Source organism: Leptodactylus fuscus, chromosome 5 (assembly GCF_031893055.1).
Source record: "Leptodactylus fuscus isolate aLepFus1 chromosome 5, aLepFus1.hap2, whole genome shotgun sequence".
Lineage (NCBI taxonomy): Eukaryota > Metazoa > Chordata > Amphibia > Anura > Leptodactylidae > Leptodactylus > Leptodactylus fuscus.
Genome location: NC_134269.1, coordinates 91,615,368 through 91,642,285, shown reverse-complemented (window position 1 = coordinate 91,642,285; position 26,918 = coordinate 91,615,368). Strand labels below are relative to the sequence as shown.

The 26,918-nt window shown below is 41.6% G+C and overlaps 1 protein-coding gene across 1 annotated transcript in view; it reads left to right on the top strand.

Annotated features, from left to right (window-relative positions):
* Nucleotides 1-25,232, top strand: part of CSPG4 (chondroitin sulfate proteoglycan 4) — a 72,755-nt gene extending 47,523 nt beyond the window's left edge. Inside the window, exons 6-10 of the mRNA XM_075273746.1 lie at nt 17,386-17,581; nt 18,864-18,995; nt 19,082-19,242; nt 19,331-19,514; nt 22,905-25,232. Coding sequence (XP_075129847.1) covers nt 17,386-17,581; nt 18,864-18,995; nt 19,082-19,242; nt 19,331-19,514; nt 22,905-25,024 — 2,793 coding nt within the window. The 3' untranslated portion in view covers nt 25,025-25,232. The remainder of the gene's footprint in view (nt 1-17,385; nt 17,582-18,863; nt 18,996-19,081; nt 19,243-19,330; nt 19,515-22,904) is intronic.
* Nucleotides 25,233-26,918: the final 1,686 nt, after the last annotated feature.

Sequence of the window (26,918 nt, the reverse complement as noted above, 5' to 3'; positions counted from 1 at the left end):
ACCATCATGTGATAGACTACATTGTCATAAAACAGGTTCTGCCTAGTAACTGTGGCTAATACTAGGTTAGGTGCTTAATCTGATTCATGTTATTGCTCGATACCTCGAAATCAGCTATTGCATGTGAAACTCCAGATTCAACCTATATTAAAGGGTTTTTGGGGGCAAAAAAAAGGGGGTTTTTTTGGGGGGGGGTTTTAAGAAAAAATATTTTTTAGTGCTGTTAATGGGTTAATAAATGCACCCATATACCTATATCTGTGTTATGACAATTTCTGAGTCTCTCTGGGAACTCCTGGTATAATAGAACCCATTATATGAATAAACTGTTACCTAGCCCATAACTGAATCAAAACCTACAGTGACATTTTTCTAAAAATATACAGATGGGTCAAAAGTGCTCACTATACCCCTGGATAAATTTTTTCAGGAGTGTAGTTTCCAAAATAGGTTCATGTGTCAAGAGATTCATTTCTGGAAATTAAATTCATGCAAAACTTGGCAAGTAAAAATACTTACTACACCCCTGGATAAATGTCTTGAGGGGTGCAATTTCCAAAATTGTGTCACATATAAGGATATTCCAAAAACCAAACTGTCTAAATATGTGTTCCAAAAGTCAAATAGCACTCCTTCGCAGTGTGCCCAGACAGCAGTTTATGCCTAAATACACAACATTGTCACACCCAGTGTAACCCAATTAACAATAACACATATGGGTATAAAGAAGGGAAAGAGTACTATTTCGTTTTTGGAGCACAGATTCAAACAGTTTGGTTTTTGGACACCATGCCAGTTTTGCAGAGTTCCTGAAATGACAGTAAAGTGGAATTCCCTGAGATTTTGGCAATTGCGCCCCTCTAGAAGTGTATCCAGAGATGCAGTGAGCACTTTTATCCCCAAACACTTGCATTAATTTATTTTTTCAGAAATGAATGTGTGACTGATGTGAAAATTGCAATTTTTTTTTTGCAATATTTGTGCTGGACTTGTATCCAGGATGAACAGTCCAAAAGCTATTGTCCCTGGATAAGTTTTTGGAATGTGTGGCTCAGGCTGAGTTCACATCTGTGTCAGTTTGGAGACTGTCTCTGTTTGGAGACTCTGTTGCAGTTACCGCCAACAATTGCCAGACAAAAAAGTGCTGCAAGTCCAACTTTTTTGTCCACCAGTTTCAGTTTAAAAAAACCGACGCCTGACAGATCCTATTATAGTCAGTGGGGTCCACCAGGCACCATTGGTGTCTTCTATTTTAGCGGCCCATGTCTCTGTTGTTCTTCGACTGACCAGAAAAACCGACAAAGGGGCGCAAATTTGAACACAATGTAAGCTGCCACAAGCTAGGCACGACATAGTGGGCACTGAAATGTCATATTTCTGGAAAATAAACTAATGCAACCCTCAAGAGGTAAAAATGTTCAGTACACCCCTTGATAAATTCCTTGAGAGGAACAGATTACAAATTGGGATCACCTTGGGAATTCCATTTCACTGGCACATCCAGGACTTTGCAAAATCAGCATGGCACTTAAAAACCAGTCTGTCTAAATCTACACTCCAAAAGCCAAAAAGCTCAGTGCTTCTTCCTGAGCCCTGTTAAGTGCCCAAAGAACAGTTTTCACCCACACATATACATTTTTTTGTTACTGAGGTAACTTGCTTAAAAGTTTTAGGAGTGCATGTCTCTATTGGCACAAAGTGAGCAAAGCATATTGGGTCCTGAAATGGTATATTTCTCTAAAAATGTAAATTTTCACTTTGAAGAGGTTGGATAAAGACACAGGTCACTAAGGTCCAACCTGTAATCCTACAATCCCCTACAGTGTTGATCCAGAGGATGGGAAAAAAAAAACATGACGGTGATGCTAATTGCCCCATTTCAGGGGAAAACATTCCTTCCAGACTCCAAGTCTGGCAAGTAGTATAAAACCCTGATCCAATTTGTCCTTACTAAAATTTAAAATCCATAACCAATAATATTTTTCCAAAGGCATCCAGGCCCTCTTTGAACTTGCAACATGAATCCTGTGGCAGTGAGTTATATAGCCTCACTGCTTTTACAGTAGGGAATCTCTGTCTATGTCGCTGGTGAAAGGTTCTTTTCTCTAGGCATATAGGATGTCCCCTTGTCACTGTCACCAGCCTACACTGAAAATGAATAACCCCAAATTTGTTAATCTGATTTTGCAGTCCAATCCACCCATTCCCCTAATTATCTTGGCCAACTTTCTCTGCACTCTCTCTAGTTCTAATTGTGCACAATAGTCTATGTATGGCTGTACGAGTGATTTGCATAGAGGTACAACTATGTTCTTGTCATGAGACTCTATGGCTCTTTAGATGGTTTTTGCAGGTACTGTAAAACGCATGGTTTTTGCCACCGTGCTTCCTCCACGGACCAAATCGCAGTGTTTATGTTACATAAGAATTTCTGTATTGTAAACACCGCAGTTTGGCAGCGCCAGTCATTCACACATAGTAGAAAAATATCCTCAGTGAAAATGTTGCAATTTCAAAAAACATTGCGTTTTTGTAAATCACTGTATGTCAATTATACTTACAGAAACGTTGGTGGTTTCCATATAAGTATAATAGGGACAGAATGTCCACAGAGGAAAAGTATGTGTAATTTCTGTGAACAGTACTGTGGAAAAAAATGCGTTTCCTCCATGGTTTTTTTTTCTACAACACTTCTTAGCCATGGCTCACTACAGCGTTGCGGAAATGCAGCTTTTTTTATTACACTTTTTTAGGCTAAAGCCAAGAATGGCTACAAAAGGAATGGGAAATATCTAGGAAGCTCTTATGCTTCTCCCTTCTGATCAATCCACTTCTGGCTTTGGCTCATAAAGCCGCAGCAAAATCTACAATAATAAAAGCAGATTTTCCGCAATGTGGGGCCTCAGCCTTAGGGTGCATGCACACAGAGTAACGCTCCGCTCATTCAGACAATGAATGCCTTCCATTGATTTCAATGTGTAGCGCGCGTAAGACCGGCACCCATTGAAATCAATGGGATTCTGTTTTACAGCGGTCACTCTGACACGTGTTTACGTATCTCAATGAGCAGAGCGTTACTCCATGTGCATGCACCCTAAATGTGTTTTTTGGCTGTGTCCTTGAGGACAGTCATAACTATAAATTAAAGCACAATGCCTTCTTCTCCACTAGAGGTCGCTTGGATTTCTCAAGCTGTAAAATTCTACAAGTGACTCTTCCGGCTGCAGTCTGATGTTATAATATGACTGGGAGGGTTGAGTCACCAGCAATAAACAAACTCTCCCTTGCACCCTTGCTGTCTTCCACAGGGAAGTATTGCTAGTAAAAAGTTCTTAAAAAGCAGCCACCATGATTATTAATGACGGCAAGCAATATAAAGAAGCTTCTGTTCCACCATTCCAGTACTGTCTTGTCCATACAAGAATTCTTATTAAAAGCAACTGTCACTGATAAAGCATCCGTAGCTTACAGCTGAAGCTAAAGAAGAATTTTATAACCTGTATGTTAACCCCTTATTTACCAGGTACCCTGGGTGCTTATGTTTAGGCACGGTTTGGTGCTTTTCATTATGTGTTAATTTTAGGTTTGCCTTTACATGATCAGTTTCTTCATCAAGATTTCTGATGCAGTTTTGAACCTAAAACCAGGAGTGGATAGTGAGACTAAGGCCCCACGGGACGCTAAAGCGCTGCAGGAAAGACCACGGCGGGAACGCATTGCACTTCTTCCCACAGCGCTTTGAACAGAAAGTTCACAGAGTGTTCCTCCGCGGACTTTCTGTTACCATTATATCTACAAGGAAGCCGCCGGCGTTTCCGTAGATATAATTGACATGCTGTGATTTCCTAAATCGCGCTGGTTTTAGATGCAAAGTGGGTATGGGATTCGCATGAATCTCATCTATTTACTGTAAAACGCTACAATTTTTTCCTGTCGCGTTTCCACCACAGGCAATTTTCAGCGTTTCCAGCCCGTGGGGCCCCGGCCTAAGAGAGCCTTCACATGGGTTTAAAAGCCTCCCATTGATTTCAATGTGTAGCGCGCGTAAGACCGGCACACATTGAACTCTATGGGATTGTGTATTACAGCGGTCACTTTGACACGTGTTTACATGTCTGAATGAGCGGAGCGTAAACTCTGTGTGTAGGCTCCCTTATACAGGAAAATTATCACCAGTCCTTAATACGTTCCCTACCTTTGAATTACATTCTAGATTTTGACTTCAGAACTGCGTCAGAAAACCTGATACAGGGTCAAGCCTCATGTTGGGTGTCTTTTTTAACGAAGAATTGCAGTAATGAGTAGCACATGGAATTATACATGTCACCAGTGGCGTAACTAGGAATGGCGGGGCCCCGTGGCGAACTTTTGACATGCCCCCCCCCCCCCAAACCGACGCCGAAGACCTCAACCGACCCCCTCCTCAGAACTCTATTATGTCCCTTAGTAAGCCCTGCACACAGTATTAACCCCAATAGTGTCCCCTGCACACAGTATTAACCCCAATAGTGTCCCCTGCACACAGTATTAACCCCAATAGTGTCACCTGCACACAGTATTAACCCCAATAGTGGCCCCTGCACACAGTATTAACCCCAATAGTGGCCCCTGCACATATAGTATTAACCCCAATAGTGGCCCCTGCACACAATATTAACCCCAATAGTGGCCCCTGCACACATAGTATTAACCCCAATAGTGTCCCCTGCACACAGTATTAACCCCAATAGTGACCCCCTGTACACAGTATTATGTCCCACTGTGGACATCCATAAACAATTATTATACTCTGGGGTCTTTTCAGACCCCAGAGTATAATAATCAGAGACCCAGGGGAATAAAAACATTTTAAAAAAAAACAGTTGCTTACCTGTGCCCGGCTCCTAGGCTGTCGGCTACCGGCTGCCGCTCTTGTCCTGCATTAATGACGTCGGACGTCACATGACCCGGGAAGCAGACCCGGGTCATGTGACGTCAGAGACGTCAGACACGAATGAGGGAGGCCGGAGGCAGGATCGTGGAGAGGTAAGTAACAGTGTTTGTTATGTTCCTTACGTCTCCCGGTCCGCTGATCACTATACTCGGGGGTCTGCAAAGACCCCCGAGTATAATGATAGTGTTTGTGGAGCCCGCGGTGTCACTTGCCGATCCCGGCCCAGCCAGGATCGGCAAGTGAATGGGGCCCGTAACAGACTATTTAAAAAAAAAAAAAAAAAACGCAGCGGTAGCGGTTGTCACCGGGCACCCTAATGGCCCGGGCCCTGTGGCAGCTGCTACTGCTGCTACCACGGTAGTTACGCCCCTGCATGTCACCTGTATGCTAACCATAGGAGTAACTACCGAGGCAGCAGACATAGCAGCTATGAGATCTAACAACTAAAGGGGCTCAATTTCCACTGAAACCCAAGGGGCAGTTAGTGATAACTATTGATGATCGTGAATATGGAAAACTGAATGCACCTCCATTACTTTACATGTGACATCACTATAATTACTTTCGTCACACAGTGTGATGTCACAGGGTACATAATGATATTACTGTGTGTGCGTTATCCCTTTGCTATGATGTGCTGGAGGCCATTATCCCTATACTGAATCTCTGAATAATAATTATCTCTAATCTTACTGTGTTTATTATCCCAACGTTGTTACATCACAGTGTGCATTATCCCAACATTTTATGTGTACTGTATTATCTGTACTGTGTGTATCTGTATCTGAACTGTATGTATCTTATCTGTGCTGTAAAATCACTACGTATCTTATCCCTGTGTGTAAAGGAGTACAAAATAGATAATGATAGATAGGTGAGCACAGTAGTGTAACTACCGCAGTAGCAGCAACTATGGGCGGTGGGCCCCTGCTGTGTTGTTTTTTTTTTTAATAGGCTGTTAGCTGCTGGAGCCCTATTTACTTACCAATCCCTGTTCCTGCTCACGTCCAACGCCGCTTTCCCTTCTGCCCTCCAGAGGGCCCCGGGTGTCCCATATCACATCATTGATATGGGATACACGGGCCCCCTGGAGGGCATAAGGGGAAGTGGAGGCAGCCTTCAGCAGGAGCAGGGAGCAGTGAGGAAGGCCTGGAGCGGGGGCGTGGCTGAGCGGAGGGGGCGTGACAACTCGAAGAGGGTGGGGCTTAGCGCCACTCGCCGGCAGAGAGCAGGCACGGAGAGGGCCTGCTCTCTGCCTGAGCGTGAGGGGAGGCTGCTGGAGCAGTGCTGCTCCAGTGGCCTCCCCAAATCACCGCTCGGTGCTAAGTCAGTCCATGACAGCTTGTCCTGGACTGGTTTAGGTTAGCAAAAATGCCGCCCTCCCTGAGAAAGTGTGAGCACCCCTGTTGTAAACTAATCAGAAAATAAGTAAACGCAGAAGTATTGCATTAAGACATGGGTACTTTTCTTTAGTGAAGTATATTGCAAAATGTATTCCTTTCACTGGCATTATTGCTATATGAAAAAAAAAATAACAGTTTAGTTGCACTTTAACCTATTCCAGACCACCCATAGACTATATATATATCCAGTCAATGGAGTGACTAAAGTCTTGTGGGTCCAGGTGCAAACTTTTGTCTGGGACCCCCTACCCTCTCCATACAGTAAATTCTTATTAGTGATGATTAAGAGTGCTGCAGCAATATCTCAGATACTTGAAAGGGATACAGCTTTAATATCCACAACTGTAAGTGAACAGCACAGTGCCGGCATGTAAACAGTTCTGGGGCTGCATTCTATGGGAAACAGCGGCTTTGCAGGATCCTAACAATCTAGGAGATGTAAGAGATCACTGGGGCTCCAACACTCAGGACCCCTGCTGATCAACTGTTTAAAGGTTCTGTGTTGCACACTGTGACACCTTCACTATTTACATCGCACAGGACCTGTTTTATAATTAATCACTATGTGATGTTATTACAGCCTGTCATAATAGTGTAAAACCGCTATAAACCAGAGGATGTGTTTGAATAGTGAAGGGGCCCCACTTAGTATAATATGCTCAACAATGGCCCCACACAGTACAATATGCTCCACAGTGGCCCCCACACAGTACTATATGATGTAGAGTGGTTCCAGCACGGTATAATACGCTCCACAGTGGTCCCCACAAAGTATTATATGCTCCACAATGGCCCCATGAAAATGGGGCTCCAAAACTGAATCGAGGCACATTTGGAAGTATGAATCAAGAATATAAGGTACTGTGATTAGATTTGTAATCAATTTATTGCTGACAGACTCCCTTCAAGTTCAGCTTTTTCTTTCAACCCTTTCTCAACATTTGCTGTAATAGCAAGGTGGATGTCAGGTATTTAAATATGGCAGCCACTCAGGAGCTGAGCGGTTAAGACTTTTGGAACATGGGGAGTCAAAATCGAAAATCTAAGAACACCTGCTATAGGAAGGTATTAAAAAAATATCTGTCCTGTCTCTGACTTCCCCGTTATTTTTAATTCATAGCTAAGTAAAAATGTTTGGGTTTTTTCTGAATTTACAACTTAACTTTTGCAAACAAGGAGCCTGTTGCATTGTCATCAGACTTTTCTAAAAATAAGGAACTGGGAACTTTAATTCTTCCAAGTTATGAGAGTAGATTATTCTGATGTTTTTCTAGGAAGCCTTTAATTTGCTTATCATGGTTGTTAAGAAAATAGTGATAAGAGCCAAAGCAGATAAGTTGACATTGACTTCGGAAGATTAGTTTTCCTGTTCTCAGAGACTGTTTGAGGGAAACTGCTTCTTTATATGTACTTAAAATAGCTAAATGATGTATAGCTGCCGACATGTGAAGATAACAACTATATCAGGGCTTCTGGGTATTGTGGGAGGATAGGCTCAGTGGTAGCTGCAGTGGACCCAAACAGTCAGAGACAGACACAAAAAGCCAGGAACAAACAGGTTTTACCCTGTATGTTTATTTTGCAAAAACGGCAAAACAAAGTAAGCCTTAACTTCATGCAAAAAATAACATAAATCCTGCTTGTCTGAGATACTAAAAATACAGAGAATACCCTAACTGTACGTGTGGCTTGCTTCAGACACACAGTCAACACACAGAGCAAAACCAATGTCAGCTGTACACACTGGACTCTAACCAGTTTTTAGAGTATTGAGACAGAACCCGGCTCCTCCTCACTCCTCAGGAACTGCCCAACCTTTTATAGATTGCACTAGGAAGCAAAGGGGAAGGGAATACACAGCCCAAACAAAGTCCTTCTTAATAAATGCACTCGAAGTATTACAATTCAAAATTCGTAATTTGCAATGTGAAATTCACACAATCAAATGCTAAAGATGAAATGGCCTCTATGGATCACTCAAATAACATCAGTCCAATATAGTGTGTACATCCAGATGCATTGATGTGTTCAGTTCACACTCACGGTTCAGAAGATAAGATCGGGTGCTCGGAAGATGAATCCCCGTCGACTCGGAGTGGTAAATGCAAAAAATGTTGAATCCAGCATCCACGTTAAATAAAATAAAAAATCTTTATTTTTCCAATTTAAAAAATATGTCCAAAAGACTAGAGATACTCCCTACCCCAGCACACCAAGAAACAAAAGTGACGCGGCTGACGCATTTCAGCACATGCGTGCCTTAGTCATAGCTAGTCTGTGACTAAGGCACGCATGTGCTAAAATGCGTCAGCCGACGTCACTTTTGTTTCTTGGTGTGCTGGGGTAGGGAGTATCTCTAGTCTTTTGGACATATTTTTTAAATTGGAAAAATAAAGATTTTTTATTTTATTTAACATGGATGCTGGATTCAACATTTTTTTCAACCTTTTATAGGCCTTTTAATGAGGCCCAGCTCCCACCTGTGCTTGAAGGCTCCCTCCTGCTAGTGGAAAAAGGAACACATTGAAGTCAATGGGAGGCTTTTTTCCACGTGGATTCTGATGCGGATTCAGCATCAAAATTAGCGCAAAAAACTCAGTGTGAATGGACCTTTAGAAGTCAAAGGAACCCATTGAAGTCAAAGGGAGGCTTTTTTTCTACATGCATTCTGATGCGGATTCAGCGTCAAAATCAGTGCCAAAAAACTCCACGTCAATGGACCCTTAGAAGTCCATGGAGATAATAAAGCTGCTGTGCAATGACAACACTGTGTTCTCATGTGTCTTTTGGCAGATATGTATTTGTGAACCTTCCGACCACAGGCTGCACACACAGTATGTCTATGGGAGGCAGGGATTACCAGCATCATAGATAACTATTATGCTAGGAGTCCCTCCCCCAGCATACTGATCACACCAATAAATCTGGCGTACAGGCAGACCATGTTTTACAGGCGAAACTCATTCGTGCAAATCTAGGCTTAGTAAATCTATCCCAATGTCTATAAAGAAATGTGGAGATGGAAGGGCACTTTAATCTCTGTCTGCAATCGATAAAGGGGTGTTTCTTTATCCCATTGTATACTTGTGAAACCACTTTGCACTGTTCAGTGCTGCTTGTGTTGAATTCTGTTTAAGCAAACTCACTAGTTAGTTATCAGGGTGCAAATCTGATCATAAGTCTCATAAATCACCCACATAAAAAAACCCAATGTGTTCATGATAAATTTCTGCCTGAACAAGTCTTTTGGAAAAGACCTTCCTAATAAATTCCTAGACAGATTTTCCAATGGTTTCTCTTAATAGAGTAATTTCCCAGTAACGGAAAAAGATCATTAGTAAATGCCAAACTGAAATTCTTTGCATGGATGTAAGAAAATTAGCCATTTCCTTGTTAAAAGAATAACAAGATATTGAACATATATTCTGCATATATTTTTGCTTACTCACTTTTCTGTGAGTTGTACCAGGTGTATCTCAGTGTGTATCTAACCATATTACTGTATATACTCGAGTATAAGTCGACCCGAATATAAGCCGACCCCCTAATTTTACTACAAAAAAACGGGAAAACTTATTGACTTGAGTATAAGCCGAGAGGGGGCATGACATTCTGTTTGTGCTCATGTTAATCCTAGCCGATTTCGGGCCTATATGGTAATATCCCAGACGTTACGTGGTCTGGGATATTACCATATAGGCTCAAAGCCTGTGGTAGTAGTAATAACCTGTTAATGCTAGCATAGGCTTTGGGCCTGTATGGCAACAGGCTGTTACTGCTACCTTAAGGCTTTGGGCCTGTATGATAATGCCCTAGACGTCTGGGATATTATCATACAGGCCCAAAACCTTATGATAGCAGTAGCAGCCTGTTGCCTTACAGATCCGAAGCCTGTGCTAGCATTAACAGGTTATTACTACTACCACAGGCTTTGGGCATATATTGTTTTGCTAGCACAGGCTTTGGGCCTATATGGTAATATCCTAGACCACGTGACATCTGGGACATTATCATACAGGCCCAAAGCCGGCTAGGATTAACATCGGATCCCAGAGAGGTGAGTAAAACAGTTTATTTTCTCTCACCTCCCCTGGGGCTCTGATTATTATACTCGGGGGTCTGAAAAGACCCCGAGTATAATAATAGCAGCGGGATCGCGGCGTGGGCTCGGGCCTACTCACTGCCGGCCTCCGCGGCCTATAGTATAAGGTGAAGCGGGGGTCGGCAATGAGCAGGCCCAGGGAGGTTGGTAAATAGGCCGATACCTGCTGGGAATACTCCAGCAGGTAGCAGCCTATTATAAAACAAACATTAAGTTCTCATACTTACCAACCTCGTGCTGCTGCTGCTGCCACCGCTGCTCCTCATCTCCCGCAGCTGCTCGTCTTCTCCCACCAGTACATTGCGTCTCAGCGTAGGGGGCGTGATGACGCGGCCTGTGCTGATACGCAGTAAGATGTCATCGACACACGCCGGGTGCAGGCCTGAGCTAATGTGGCCATGTCACCCGGCATGTGATGTAGCCGGGGGAGGGGGCCAGGACTGGAGCAGAGTCACTGCACTGTAGTTACTGTATTGACTCGAGTCAATACGGTAATTGAAAATGTCACATGACTGGTCCACAGTGAAAGACATCTGTGGGCGGCTGCTGGAGCAGCGCTGTTGCCAATAGGTGGGTGGCTAGGCAGCACTGTCTCCAGGGCCACCTTAAGATGTTTCCAAGGCAAAGAAAACGCTCTGGAAATATCTTGGGGCGGTCCTGGAGACAGTGCTGCCTCACCACTCGCCTGTCGGCAGCAGCGCTGCTCTAGCGGCCTCCCACAGATGTCTTTCACTGCTGACCAGTCATGTGACATTTTAAATTACCATATTGACTCAAGTATAAGCCGAGGCGCACTTTTTCAACACAAAAACTGAGCTGAAAAACTCGGTTTATACTCGAGTATATACGGTACTTTATCTGTCCTATTGTCTATTAGTAAGTGTTTTCTTCTTCTCATTATAAAGTCGCATGTATTGTCAATTGTCTATTCAAGACATTTATCTCTGTTTTGAAGTGAATATAAATATGAATTATGAAAAACAACCCGTTTCATATTGTCACAGATATCAGCAAACTAAGGGTTGGTTCACATCTGCGTTGGTATTCTGTTTCGGGGGAGTCAGCATGGGGACTTCCCCCCAACGGAATACCTAACGCAATTGCAAGTGCTGTGCAGTAAAAACACGGATCCCCATAGACTATAATGGGGTCCGCGTGCTTGCTGCGCGATCTCCACAGGGAACATGCAGAGAGGAAAGTACTTAACAATCGCCTTTCCTGTCCTCATATTCAGTGCAAAGATTGCACGGCAAGCACATGGACCCCTTTATAATCTATGGGGTCCGTGTGTTTTTACTGCACAGCACTTGCAGATGTGCTTGGTAGTCCGTTCAGGGGGTCCACATGCGAACTCCCCCGAACGGAATACCAACGCAGATGTGAACGAAGGGTAAGGAAGAAGCACATTGTTTTACAGTCTACACCAGTGATGGATAACCTTTTGTGACAAAATTTGTATTAAAAAAAAAAATAAAGTAGCTTAAATTGGGTGCCATGTCAAACCTTTTTAATGCCCCCCACACAGTATTTGACCCCTTCTTATGGCCCACACACATTATGTGACCCCTTTTTTTTTTCTACCTCCCCCCACATAGCATACGATTCCTCTATTTATGGCCCCCACACAATTTATGACCCCATTTTATAGCCCACACACACAGTATATGACCATTCTTTATCTTTATGTTTTTGTCAACTGCCATGGGCAAACAAGGGCAAGCACCTTTGTATCCACTGCTTACATTCTGTTTTGTCATATACATACATTTCACTGCCTTAAAACACAAGAAATTGGATAGCTAGGGCTCATTGGAGCCCTGACAGTGTAATACACAATGTTTCAAGCCAATTTATGTTGTGGTTTATATTTGCTCGACCCAAAACTAATATGAAACCAAACCACCTGAACCCGAAACTAAACAAATCTAGAGAGGTTCACTCATCGCTGTAATGGCAATAGTAGTGGTACTGTATGTAACTAATAGCAGAAGTAGTAGTGGTATGTAAATAATACTAGCAGTAGTAAGTAATGTGAGTAATAGCAGCAGTACTTGTAGTAGTAGTGATATGTAAATAATACTAGCAATAGTAAGTAATGTGAATAATAACAATAGTAGTGAAAGTGAATAATAACTATTATTCATTATAGGTTAGATGAGCAATGAAAAAAAACATTATTATAGTCAGCTCCACCTCCAAATAGAGCACAAATGAGAGCCCAGCCTAAGGGTATGTTCACACGTGGACTAATGATGTGGAAGTAATCTACTGCAGCAGCTGAAAGTTACACTGAAAATCACCCCAGCCTCACAATATGGTAGAATACGTTGTAGCTTTACGTGCATTATGTGCAGCATGCCCTACCAAACACTGACATCAGTAAGGAACATTGCATCATTGAAGACTATGTAAAAGATACAGTTTAAATGAATGATAGCCACCAATTGTATAGATTTTACTTGGGTTGTTCTGTTATGGAAGTACTGTGGTTGCTAAAATATCATATTATATTCAAACTTTATGCTTTGATACTTGTATTACTGTTACTATCAGAATAGTATTAGTATTCAAGCAGTACTATGGCTATGTCACAGCTTGGTTATTATTGTCCATTTGCTTTTTTTTCATGTTTCTTTGTTGTATTACACACCCCAGAATCTGATGTCCATGTCCTTGTTATGCACATGCAGTCACTATCCTGGTAACCATGTGTACAGAGCTCTCTGTGTATACAGTGCTTATTACTTTGTTTACCGCTTCAGTAGAAGACTGTTGTCTCTCTCCTCCTACCTTTCCATCAATTATCCACCTGCTACAAGTCATGTGAGCCTTTGCAGAAAACTGACCTGGGAATCTGAGACCAGGGTGAAGAGGGTGAATTGATACCGGTGTAGGAAGGGGCAGAAAATCCTCTTGTTGTATAGAAGATTAGATCAGTATAGTACAGGCAGCTACAGAAAACTAATAGCTGATTTTCTTATAGTCTGACATATAGTGTCATGTTTAGGGCTCGTTCACATCTGCACCCGGTCTCCGTTTATATACATTTCCGTTTCCTGCCCAAAACTGGGCAGGATACGGAAACCTTCAGGCATTTTTCAAACCCATTCATTTGAATGGGTTTGAAAAGTGTCTGGCTGTGAGCGCTGGGGAGCGTTTTGTGCTCTCCGCGGCGACACCGTTTTTTTTGGACATGCAGTACTTTGTGTCCGGTTTTAAAAAAAAGGTTTCACCGTGGAGAGCATAAAACGCTCCCCGGCGCTCATGGCCGGACCCGGTCTGACAGGTTTCCGTCTTCTGCCGGCAGAAGATGGAAACCTGAGTACGTACACCAAACGCTGGTGTGAACTCAGCGTAACACTAACAGAATTCATCCTATACACTGCAAAGGGTGAAATCCATTGTGCGGCTGGGGCTGCACATAGTTGAAATGCTGTGGCAAAAAAAGCTGCGTTTTACAGTACCTGCAAAGTGGATGAGGTTCTGGATAATCACATTAACACATTGCAGAACATTGCGATTTGTAAATCGCAGCATGTCATTTATATCTATGGAAACACTGGTGTTCCCCCTATAGGTATTGAAGCAGAAGCAGAGGAAAACTCTGCAGACTTTCTGTGAAAAGCGATGCAGGAAAAAACATGATACATTTCCATCACAGTTTTTTCCTAAACAATTTTTGGCTGCAGCTCGCTATGTTGTGCCTTAGACTGAAACATTGCAGCAAAATCCAACAGGCTGCAGATTTAAAATCCACAGGGCAGTTCAACTTTTGCTGCAGATTTTTTTCTGTAGCGAGTGGATGACATCTATAAAAATCTCATATACTTTGCTTCTTCTATAATATGCTATAGTTTTTATTAGATTAATTTCAAAAGAAATGTACATCTTCATATATGGAAAGAAGAAATATGTGAGATAATATATGTTCATGCACATCAATTCAATACAACAATGGAAATTCCATCATTTGAGGGTGATACAATAAGTTAAGGTGCTAACATGTCGGCTGTCTTCTCCCAAGACAGAATGAGAATATCAGAAGGAAAGAACTTAAACAGAGAAACATAATTACATAAAAAACATATAACAATATGAGACCAAAAGATGCATCTTCCCCTTATCCTCTCACCCAAAAATATCTAAAGCGGACCACAGTTTCTGTAACTTCTTCATCACAAAAAAAATCTAAATATACAGTGGGCTCACTTCTTAAAAAAAGCTTTTGGGCTAATTTAATTGGCCACTCTGCCTCCAAGCACTCCATAAATATGGGACATGACCATTGAGACAGAGAACCAAGGGTTGAAGCCAATGTGTAAATAAGGCCCTCAGAGCGACAAAAATTATATTTAAAATTTTAAGGAATTTTTATTGTGTCAGCTTTGCCATTTCTAAATGATGAGGTCTAACAGTTTTCCCCAATATTCCTAAGTACAGTTCAAGTCCAAACCCTGCAGACCACCCTTTGGGCAAGTTATCAAGCAGTCTGTTCTGAGTAGGCTAGAAGGGAGGTCAGACAGCACACAACTTTTAAAAATGCGTTTCCCTGCACCAAAATGCCTTATAGAAACCAACCACTCTAGAATTAGTCAGTAATTCAGTGTCATGGAAGATTTTCACTGAGTGAACAAATAGTTTTGCATGAATAGGGTATCGTGAATACTTGATCATTGGGTCTTTGATACTTAACCAGGATGGATGGTGGTGTCAATGCTGAGCTATATATGAGTATCCTACAAGATGAGTTACTTCGTACACTTGAGTACTATGGGTATGAAAAGGACTTTATAGTGTTCCAGGAAGAAAACGACCCAAAGCATATGCCGAGATTAGTTACGAATTGGATGAATGACAATGAAGTAGAGTTGCTGGATTGAACCCCATAGTTCCCAGACCTCAACCCTACTGAACACGTATGTAGAGTTGACAAAAAAGCTGTATTTATACCGAAGTGAGTCGACCAGTATGCACCAACATTAGGAACATATAGAAGAGACCTGGGATCAGATTTTGGTTGAGATATGCTTGAATCTAATCAAGAGCATACTTAGAAGGATTCAAGCAGTATGGAAAGCCAAAAAACGATTTACAAAATACTGACTAAAATTAAAACTCGGAGTTTTAGTTGGAAAACAGTAAGAACCCAGCTAGAACCCAGGGATGTAGGTAGCTGTAATGGACATGTTTTCCATGAAATCAGTGTTTTATTAATGTGATATGATGGAGTTAAAGTCTTACTGATCAACCTATATGTATTTGTTGTATGTCTTAGGAGGTTGTTATGGTCAGCAGGGTTTATTAAAAAAAAATTAAACAAATGAAAACCCTGCGGAGCCCTCTGGGCTTCTGAACTGTGAAACAACCTGGTGTGAACACTGTCTGACAGTTAGTGTCACTGCCAACTAAAAAAACAACCAGTTGACCTCTGTTACCATTCACAGAGTCCTGTCCAGTTAGAGCAGCCGCTACAAATAAACTGGCTAGCCAGAACTCCTGGACTAGCCAGAGACCAAGTAACACTGTGTGCTTCCAGTTCCACCCAACCACCAAGGCTGCTTACTGCCAAACAAACTCTCAGTGTGAACACTGACTGAGGGGAGAAGCTAGCTAAGGCCAACTGAGATTCTACCACACACCATACAAGGCAGCATGCTGCCTGACTATCAGTGGCATTGCTGTCTCAGGGATAATTTCTAGCTAGGCCAACTATGGTTATACAGGCTGGAACCCAATCACACATACACACACCATTTAGGATTTGAAAGTGGATCTTAGAGCACCAAGCGATCAGGCCAGCCCCCTTATATAGGCAAGGGGCGGTCACCAGCAAATAGCCCAGCTGCCCAATCCGAGCGTCCATTGGTCGACACACCAGTCCATCAAAGACTCAACCACACCCGGCTGTTGCAAGGCAGGTTAACCCCTGCAACCCTGGACTGTAAAGAAGAACAGGCAGCGACGCCCATCTCATGGCCGCAGCTTCTGCACAATCCTAACAGAGGTTCACTCTGTAGTTTTGTCTGTATACTAATTTTGGTCACTCGATATTGCTCAGTAGATAAGAATTTCTTCAAATTCTTGTACCATAAATGGTCATGTCATAAGCTGACCAGCTCAGGCCATAAGTTCAGCCCCTCACATGACCCAAAGGTACTATAAAAACCATGTGTCTATTGTTTCAAGTTGGCCTCGGCGTTGGACCGTAAATAGTGCGTGCTATGTAACTGTGGAAGTCAGTGATTGATGGGTATATATCACTGCATGATATATACTGCATGATATATAATGGGCTCCCCATCCAGTGAGCTTTTACATCATTTGTAACCACAGCTAAATATTATCTCTTTTCATTTATTAAACACTTATTATTTTATTATATTCTGGTGTGATTATAGTAGCTTAGCCAAATGCATGTGCAGAACACTTAACAAAGACCATGGGTGTACCAAGTTAGCCTCCATTGTTGTGTTAATGCAAAGTACTATTGATCCAACCTACTGCATGTCTCAGGAGATGCTAGATTATATGCCCTAATACCCCATAAATTAAAGCCTCCCTTGTCCTTAAGGATCATTAACTTTTGCAGTCCAATGTAGGGGAATCCTTTTCCCTGCAATAATTTTGTGAAGGCTGAGTATATTTTAGAGACATCACCATATTTGTACTGGATATAGTAATTAAAAAAAAATAATAATTTTAATGAGGTGGCAGCGCACAAACAGGGGCAACAGTGAATCAAATTCCTTAAATTCGATTAGTATTAGCAACGAGAGAGGGGTAATTTTTTTGTATATTATGAATATATGTATATGTGCCTATATCTATCCAAATATTTACTTAATTGCCTCCCAAGTCACCCTCACTGCCATATTATCCAAACCTGCTGCACCAATAGTACATATTGTGCACGGTATATGTTATAACATGTATTCTTTTGACACTAGATACTGGAGGGTGACACTGCTATTATCACCACTGACACACTGCATACTGTTGATGATGACACTGCACCTGAAGACATTGTATATTCTTTCATCCCACCGTCCAATGGAGATGTGATCGTAAGGGGCTTCCCTGGGAGAGTGTTAAGCTTTTCACAAAGAGATTTGGAACTGGGAATGGTGCAGTTTCTGCATAGAGGTAAGATACGTTAGCTATCAAAACATATAGATATATTTGATGCAGACCTAGTTACCAGAAAATGGGCACATGGGCATTTAATACAGAGAGGGTGAATGTTATTGAGTGCCAGTGGGTCCCTGTTGTACAGATGATAGTGGGGGCTGATAGCTGAATAGAGTAATGGGCCAGTCTAGGCAGCTTGTATTACACGTAATGAAACTTCATAGAACAGGATTGATAATTGGATGACAGTGAACAGGTAAAGCTGTAAAAATGAGTGGATAAACCCAGTGATTGTTTTTAAAATGAAGTGGGCGCACTGAGCAGCTCATATATCACTCATATTAGTTCTAATCTGGCTACCTCCCAGCAGTTTCCCATGAGAAGTCTAATTTAGACATCCATTTTCCTTAACAGGGTACAAATGAATATCCTACAAATTTCCAATGTGATTGAACAGGGCCTACACAACACTACAAATATCCCTTAAAAAATTTGTGAAATAAATAACTCAAACAAATATATAGACAAAATCTAATAGTGTATTGCAACACAAAATAAATTCAGACTACTGATATTAAAAATTTTTTTAATTCATGTGAAAGATGAAGTATTGTGGAAACTGCAGATTATTCTGGGGGCGAAACGCGCATTGGGCTGAGGGCTGGAGATCGTGGTCACGTTAATTGTTAATAAATACATACTGTACCTGTTTTGTCAGTATTATTCCATTTCTGTTTACTAGTAGAGATGAGCGAATACTGTTCAGATCAGCCGATCCGAACAGCATGCTCGCATAGAAATGAATGGACGTAGCCGGCACGCGGGGGGTTAAGCGGCCGGCCGCCGTCAAAGCGGAAGTACCAGGTGCATCCATTCATTTCCATGGAGCGTGCTGTTCAGATCGGCTGATCCGAACAGCAGTCGCTCATCTCTATTTGCTAGTACTTAGGCTAGGTTCACATCTGTCTTGTAAACTCTATAGGGAGTCCGTCACGGATTCCAACGCAAATTAGTAGAGAATTTTAATAGTTTTTGATCTTAGTGGTCTGCATTTATTTTGTGTTGTAATAAACTATTATATTTTGTCTATATATTTCTTTGAGTTATTTATTTCACTAATTTTTCAGGGTATATTTATAGATTGATATTTAAATAAATGGCATTCTGTGTGATGTATGGATAGCTAGGATCCCCTTCCATATCATCTAGTCATCGTAGGGCAAACATAGGCAATCTATAAAAAGGTATGAAATAATTGACAAGCAAGTCAATGTAAGAGGCTGTTATCTTCCCTCAGGAGAGTTGTATGGGGGATTCTTCTTCAAAGTTTCCGATGGAGAAAACGAATCAGAACAATTATTTTTCCACATACAAGCAACGCCAATCACAATCACTATGGAATCACTACATAACCTGGTGGTGTGTCCATGTAAGTGACCAACAATGTTTTCATTCCTCAATAAAAAAAATATATATATATTTTTTTTTACAATATTTCTTCTTTTTTAATGTTAGATTCCATTCAACAAATTACCAAGCAACATCTAAGTGCCAACACCAATGAAGAAAAGGGCACTCAGCCTGTACTAGTGTATCATATTGATAATCCTCCGCAGGTTGGTAAAATTGTTCATGGAGGAAAAAACGAGGCTTTATCTAACTTTACCCAAGAAGAGGTGAGTATTAAAGTATTATATCCTGCTTGTTCATTTGTATGTTTCTTAGCATCTCAGGATATTGAAACAGAACTCCTTTGCATTACAGGTAGATTCCGGCTTAGTTTTTTATCAACATGTCGAGTCAAATACCCCATTTTGGAGTGTCCAAGATTTCTTTTCATTCCATGTACAATCCCCACGTACAAACTCCCAGCAATATGCATTAAATGTGACAGTGACCTTCGAGAGTTCCTGCCCGCAGCTACATACAAAGCTCTGGAAGAACACAGGTAAGACTCATTTACAGTCATTTTATTTACAACCAATGCAAGTTTACTAACAATAAAGGTTCATATTTTCAAAGAACTATACAATTTTTGGGCACACTCCCTGCTAAAATATGCCCTATATGTCTGTGGCCCCTCGCATGGTATAATGTTCCATAGTGGCCTACATAAAGTATAATGTTCAGTAGTAGCCTCCATACAGTTTAATGTCCCATAGTGGCCTCTATAATATCCCACTGTGGCCCCTTCACACAGTATAATGTTCCATAGTGCCCTCCGTATAGTGTAATGTCCCAGGGTGGCCCCATTGACGCAATATAAGGTCCCATAGCGGCCTCCTTACAATAAAATGTGCCATAGTGTCCTCCATACAGTATAATATCCCACAGTGGCCACTCACACGGTATAATGTCCCCTAGTGGCATCCATACAGTATAATGTCCATTAATAGCCTTCATACAGTACAATGTCCCATAGTGGCTTCTATACAGTATAATATCCCACAGTGGTTCCTTCACACAGTGTAATGTCCCATAGTGGCCTCCATATAATATAATGTCTTACAGTGGCCCTTTCCTTCAATGTAATGTGCCATAGTGGCCTCCATACAGTATAATGTCCCACAGTGACCCCAACACCAGGTACAATGTCCCACGGTAGCCCACAGGGACGTAATTAGCAAGGACTGGGCCTCATAGAAAACTTTTGACTTGCGCCTCCCCCTCCACGGCATAGCGCCCACTTTCCTGGCTCCCACATGGTATAACACACCATTTACACACACTATAATGCCCCAAAGTGGCCTCCATACAGTATAAAATCCCATAGTGGCCCCTCCACATAGTATAATGTCCCATAGCAGCCCCTGCACACAGTATATTGCCACATTATGGCCCCTCCACATAGTAAACTGTCCCATAGTGGCCCCTCCACACAGTATTATGTCCCATACTGGCCCCTCCACACAGTATTATGTCCCATACTGGCCACAACAGTGTTTGTTTCAAATACTGCATACATTTTGGGTTCAAAACTATATTATTATAATCTGGGGTCTTTCTAGACCCCTAGAATGTAATGATCGGAAGCCCAGGGGAAGTGACAAACATAAAAACCAGTGTTACTCACGTCTCCTGCACTCCAACTCTAGTGTGACTCCCTGCTGTTTTCGGACCTCTTCAATGACATCACAGATATGGCTTATCCCAACGTCATTATACACTGGGCGTCAGGTTGACTCATGTGACGTCACTACAAAGGCCCAAAAAAAGTGTAGTGTCGCTTCGGAGCCCAGGAGTTATACAGGTCTTTATGTTGGCTCACCTTCCCTGAGACCCCAGAGTGTAATAATAGCAGTATCAGTTTTCTCAACAAATACTCTTGCCATGGCCTTACTTAGCGATCCCCGTTCCTGCTCATGGCCACTTCCACTTCCCCATTTTCCCCAGTGATGTTATTTGGAATGCAAAGGGCCCCCTGGAGGACAGAAGGGGTAGCAGAGTTTGCAGTGAGCAGGAATAAGTGTAATTGAAGCAGAAAGTACACAGAGAAAAACTCTGCAGCCTTTCTGTGAAAAGTACTGCAGGAAAAATTGTGATGCATTGCCACCGCGGTTTTTCCACAGTGCTTTTTTGCAGTGACCTGCAACAAGTAGCCTTAACCTTAAGCACAAGTTATTGCAAATGTCTATTCTATCGGGAGACTCGTGCAGTCACTGGCCACTTCAGATGGGGAATCAGCTGCACACAACTGCCAAAGTGTGTAGTAAGGGTTGGTTCACATCTGCGTTAGGTAGTCCGTTCAGCGAGTCTGCATGGGGACCCCCCGAATGGACTATCGAACGCATTTGCAAGCACTGTGCAGTAAAAGCACATGGACCCCATAGACTATAATGGGGTCTGTGTACTTGCCGTGAGATTTCCACACGAATTATACGGAGAGGAAAGTAGCCTGAGAAGTACTTTCCTCTCCGCATGTTCACTGCGGACCCCACGTGGAGAGCACACGGACCCCATTATAGTCTATGGGGATGCAAATGCGTTTGGTATTCCATTGGGGGGGTCCCTATGTGGGCTTCCCCAAACGGAAACAAATGCAGATGTGAACGAGGGGTTACAAACTCAGGCTTTGTTGGCACAGACTTTGAATGTGAAATTAAGTGTGTTATGGAGGGTCTTTAGGCTGGGTTCACACATGTTTTTTTCATAAAAATAAATAAATTGCAGTAATAATTAGCATGTTACTTTGCATTTTACCTATAAGCTAATTGCCATAGAAATTGAAAATCTCTGCTTTCTAGGCATACTAAAAATGTCCATCTCAGCTGAAATGCATAATAAAATGCTGTACTCAGTACTGCAATAAAAAAGACTAACGTTCTCAGTAACAAAGTAGTGTGTGAACACAGCTTCTGTGTCTGTGCTGGTCAAACAAGTTAATGTATGCATGATAAATTCTTAAAATTCAACTAAACTATGTCCAAAGGTCATCTTGCTACGGGTGTAGTTCACTAAGTCTATGTAACATGCTCCAAATTAAACAAGTACAGTTACACCTGCTATACAATCTATGAGCAAATAATGTTTAACAATGTATTAAGTATTATTTCACATTGTGCTTTGCATAGCGATGACTAAACTCAGATTACGCTAACCTGCACTTGTATGTGATAATGCGGCTTAGAAATCTAGAAACACTATAGATAAAACATTTTTGTAGTAGAATTTAAATGGGTTGTTGCAGCTCTGATTCAAAGTCTATGGGTCTGATGGAGATAACATTGTACAGCACTTGGCTATCTTTATCAGTCTCTTAGACTATGACAGCAAACTAATTATGGTTACAGTATATTCCATCATGTATTAAACTTTTCAAAGAAATATTATCAGTGTTGCATGCCACCAGCACCGCACCTCCTATGAGGCGACCTGGACTGGCTTAGCATCACCGTCTCGCAGCCTGGCACTGGAAGCGAGCGGTGGATTGGGGAGGCCCTGAGGACGCACCGCTGCTCCACTGGCCTCTCCTGACGCTCAGGCAGAGAGCAGGTCCTCTCCCTGCCTGCTCTCTGCCTGCTAATGCCGTTCCGCCACGCCCCCTTCGCTCCGCCACGCCCCCCTTCACTCCGCCACGCCCCCTCCGTTCCGCCCCCTCCAGAAAGCCGGGGGGGTGGAGCGGCTTTCTGTCGTCCGCCTCGGGCGGCGAAAAAGGTAGGTTCACCCCTGCATGCCACTGACATTCTAGTTTACATTTTCCCACACCATGTTTCAAAATATAAACACTCTTGTTCAGTCCATTTCTTATCCATGAGTCCTGTATTAACCACGTTATGGATAATATGTGATGCACTATGTTAAATTGGTGTTTATGCTGTTCCATTTTATGTCTATACAGGTCTCAGTGTTCAGCAGGATGGTTCTTCACCAATAACGCTAAACTCCCTTGATGGTTCCAACCTTCTGGCAAATTCAAGCTTCTCAAAACTCACACAGGATATTGTTTTCTTTATCATCAGTTTTCCTTCACATGGTCATCTCTCCATTAATGGTGTCACTCTTAACCCAGAACATCCATATTTCTTACAGTCTCATCTGGAAAATGGAAGTCTGTTCTATACCAATACCAAGTCTGAGAGCCTTGTAGATAGCTTTCAGTTTACAGCCCAGTTAAGACCCAAATCCAATGATATCCATGAATTCAAAGATGATTTAACCATAAGAGAATCCTTTAATATAACCCTCACTAATGCACCTATTATGCCTCCTATTATATCTCCGCCAAAGTCAAAATTACACCTAGCAATGGGCTCATATATTTTACTTACTGAGGAACACTTATCTATAGATCACTCCCTTGCCTTACCGGGTAATATACATTACACAATATTGGATTTACCATTTGGTGTATCAGTGGAAACACATGAAAACAAATCTAAACCAGTGCTGCAGTTCACACAAGAAGATCTTGTCAGATCAAATCTCATCGTATTGGCTAATGAAACTGCAGTTTCAGGCGAAATAAGATTTAATATAACAGATGGACAGCAAACTCCATTTTTAGGAAATCTGCCTATAAAGGTTCTCCCAATTCATCAGGCCACTCTTGACGTCAAACAGGTATTTGGAAGGTCTAATATTACACTTGGACATATCTCACCAACACTCGACAACATGATAAATACATACGTATATAAAATTACAAAAAAGCCAACGTATGGCCAGATTGTTGTTGCCCAAGTACCAGTATTAGAGTTTCAATGGAACCAAGTAAACAACAATGAGGTATCCTATGAATTCACCAATTTCTTGTCAACACAAGATGAATTTGAATTTGTAGCTATATCTCAAAAGGAAGAGGAATATATTGGAAAAGTTACAATACAAGTATCTGCTATGGTGAAGATAGGAGAAAGACAAAAGTGGCCAAGAGGATGTACAGTTAAACTAGGGCCTGAAGTTATTGATGCAAGTGAACTTGGCACATATACAAAGAGTGTCCCACAGTTTATAGTACTTCGTCATCCAAGAAGAGGGAGGTTGGTGAGATTTCCCTATGAAGGTGGCAGAGGAGACAGGACAAGCACTAATGTTTTCACACAAGAGGAGCTAGAAAGTGGACTTATTGGATTGGAGTTATGGGAAGATGATCAGAACGGACCAGACATACAAAGTGACCGGCTTAGTCTATTGGTCAGTGCCAGTCAAGTGCCTCCAGCCAATGTAACTGTAAGATTCAACACTATACCATATAATTCTTCTGATGTTGACAATACCATTCTGCTCAGTGCTCCCGAGAGCTTGTCAACTACCACAAATTCACCAACATCCAGAACTGTGGAAGCCACACATGAGATATTCACTACTCACATGCAAGCTACAAGTCCAGAGCCAGCAACTCTATCTACAAGCACGGAGCATGAGCACCAATCTATAAGCACAGTGTCAATGACACAATCCGAAACAACCACCGACATAAAGTCAACTGATAGCAATTTCATTGCTACAGTAAATATAATCCCAGCTACAAATTCAACACAGACAACATATGTGGTACCGACAAGAACTCCTCAAATTTTAACACATCCTACACAATTTAACACTTTGTCACCAGACCATCATATGTCATCAGAATTTCTAAGTGAAATAACTACTCCGGAATTTATCTTGAACAGTTCATTGAGTATAAATGCATCCAGTTCACCTAGCCCAGCGGTGGAGAGTACAATCCTTGGTTTCATGAACTCCCACATGTATAGCATTGTACTTCCTGTATGTCTTATATTACTGTTAATTTTACTTGGTCTTCTTCTATTGGCTTACTTTGTACGTAAGAAAAAGATGGGAAAACATCATGTCCAGAAAGCAGCATCATCAGCAGCAAAGACTGAAAATGGAGCCTCAGATAGACAAACATTTCGTCCAACAGAGCCTGATAGGGGTTTTCCTCTTTGTGATGTTGGAGATCATAGGGGTAATGGTGCTACTGGACAACCTGGCAGCCAGTACTGGGTATGAACAGAGAACAAGAGCTTCCCTGGGTTGGCACTAAACGCGGGATATTTCCTCCCAACAACACTCAGGATGGAGAGTGGGATTACAAACTCAAGTACTCAGCACTTTTCTTACATAAGCAGTGCCATGTAAGTCTGCTCTTTTAGGCACACAAGATGTTAAGATATTTGTCTTATAACAAGGACACATGCTACTGGGTGCAACATTTTCTAGCAAGCTAATTCAAAAATGTAACAAATTTGCCCACGAGCAACTTCCTGGCATTTGAAAATATGCATTGTTTTTTTATCCTGTGGGTACATGCAATACATATTAGAGGAACATGAGATATTTTTAGAACAGCAATAACAGACCCATCCGTGCAATATTGAGGCTTCCATACAATGTGTTGCAGAGGTCAAACCTGACTAAAATCTATAAATATTTATTACACAAATAGGGGCTGTAAGGGAATATTTCAGTATCTTGCAGCTGTATTCTTTTTTTATTCTTTATAATTGTCTACTTCTTTGTATCTGTTTCTTCTAAAGTCACTCAATGACTTTCTGTTTATTTTTGTGGCAGTGTTTCAGTTTTTTTCTCTGCTACATATGTGGGAGTTACAGTATTGCAAGGGTCCATTGTTACAGGGGAGACAGGACAGCCAGCTATTGTTTAAGATTGTGCCGTACACAATTGTCTTCTAGACGCAACAAGTGCATCCCCTTCCTACTATTAAGGAATGCTGTGCGGCTTGATCGGCTAAAATGTAGACAGATTCAGGTTTCAACAGATACAAGACAAATTACATCTAAACCTAATTCTTAACCTGGCTATACACATTAGATTTTAGACTACTGATTTTGGGCTACTGTTGGTTGGTTGTATATAAACCTATGGCAGTTCTTCACATACAGCCAGCCATCAACTAAAGTTGATCAGAACCAAAATCTGTTATATTGTTTTTTTTCTGCCATTATCTGTTGTGTATGGGGTAGACTAACAGACCTGTGAATGATTTTAGTATTGTGAGCATGTGTTTGTACTACTGACCCATACCCACAAAAGTGTCCAACGTTTCCTATTTTCATCACTTCTTTCATAGGTTAATTTTCCAAGTTTCTGGAGTAGTCAACGGCTTGTTGAAAGATTTATAGTTGTTTTTGTGTTATATTAAATCTGAGACCTGTCGAGCAATGGCAGTCTAAAATCTAAAGTGTATGGCTAGTTTTAGTGAGAAGATGAATATGTGGCTCTAGAGTTCTATGTTATTGCATTGAGAAGATCCATTGAAATGCATACATCTGAACAATGATGTGATTGAAATTGACTGCTCATAAACACAGCCCATGCTTTTTTAAGCAGATGAAAAGGGAAAGGTCCAGGGGAAAAAAATCAAGGGCATGCAAACATCAGTTTTAGACTATTATTTTTTAAGTCTTCCAATCCTTCTAATAGGGTTTATACACACACTCTGATAAATGCATAAACATAAAGTATCCATGAAAAATAGAAACAGTTTTGTTATAAAATATAGTAATCCAAACACATTCTTCATTATTGGGCACCTAAATATTGATGGGCCCTTTCATTCTGCTAATGTTAGGGGTCACAAGTCTTGAAGCCCCAATGACCAAATATTGAAAAACAGTCCTTTAGGCTACATGCACATGATCATGCACTTGTGCCCAGTCCAGTGTAAAATGGCAAAGATGGCACAGAGATGACACTCATGTGCCACTGGTGACTTCACATGCCCATTCACTTCATCTAGTGAACCTAGGCTGCAAAACAGACATGTATAGGATACACTGCGAGTTTTGCTGAAAAGATGGACCCATGATAATACACAATACACGGGTGTAGAGATGAAAGGTCAGTGTGCTAGCCATGAAAAGCACGACTAGCACACTGGCAA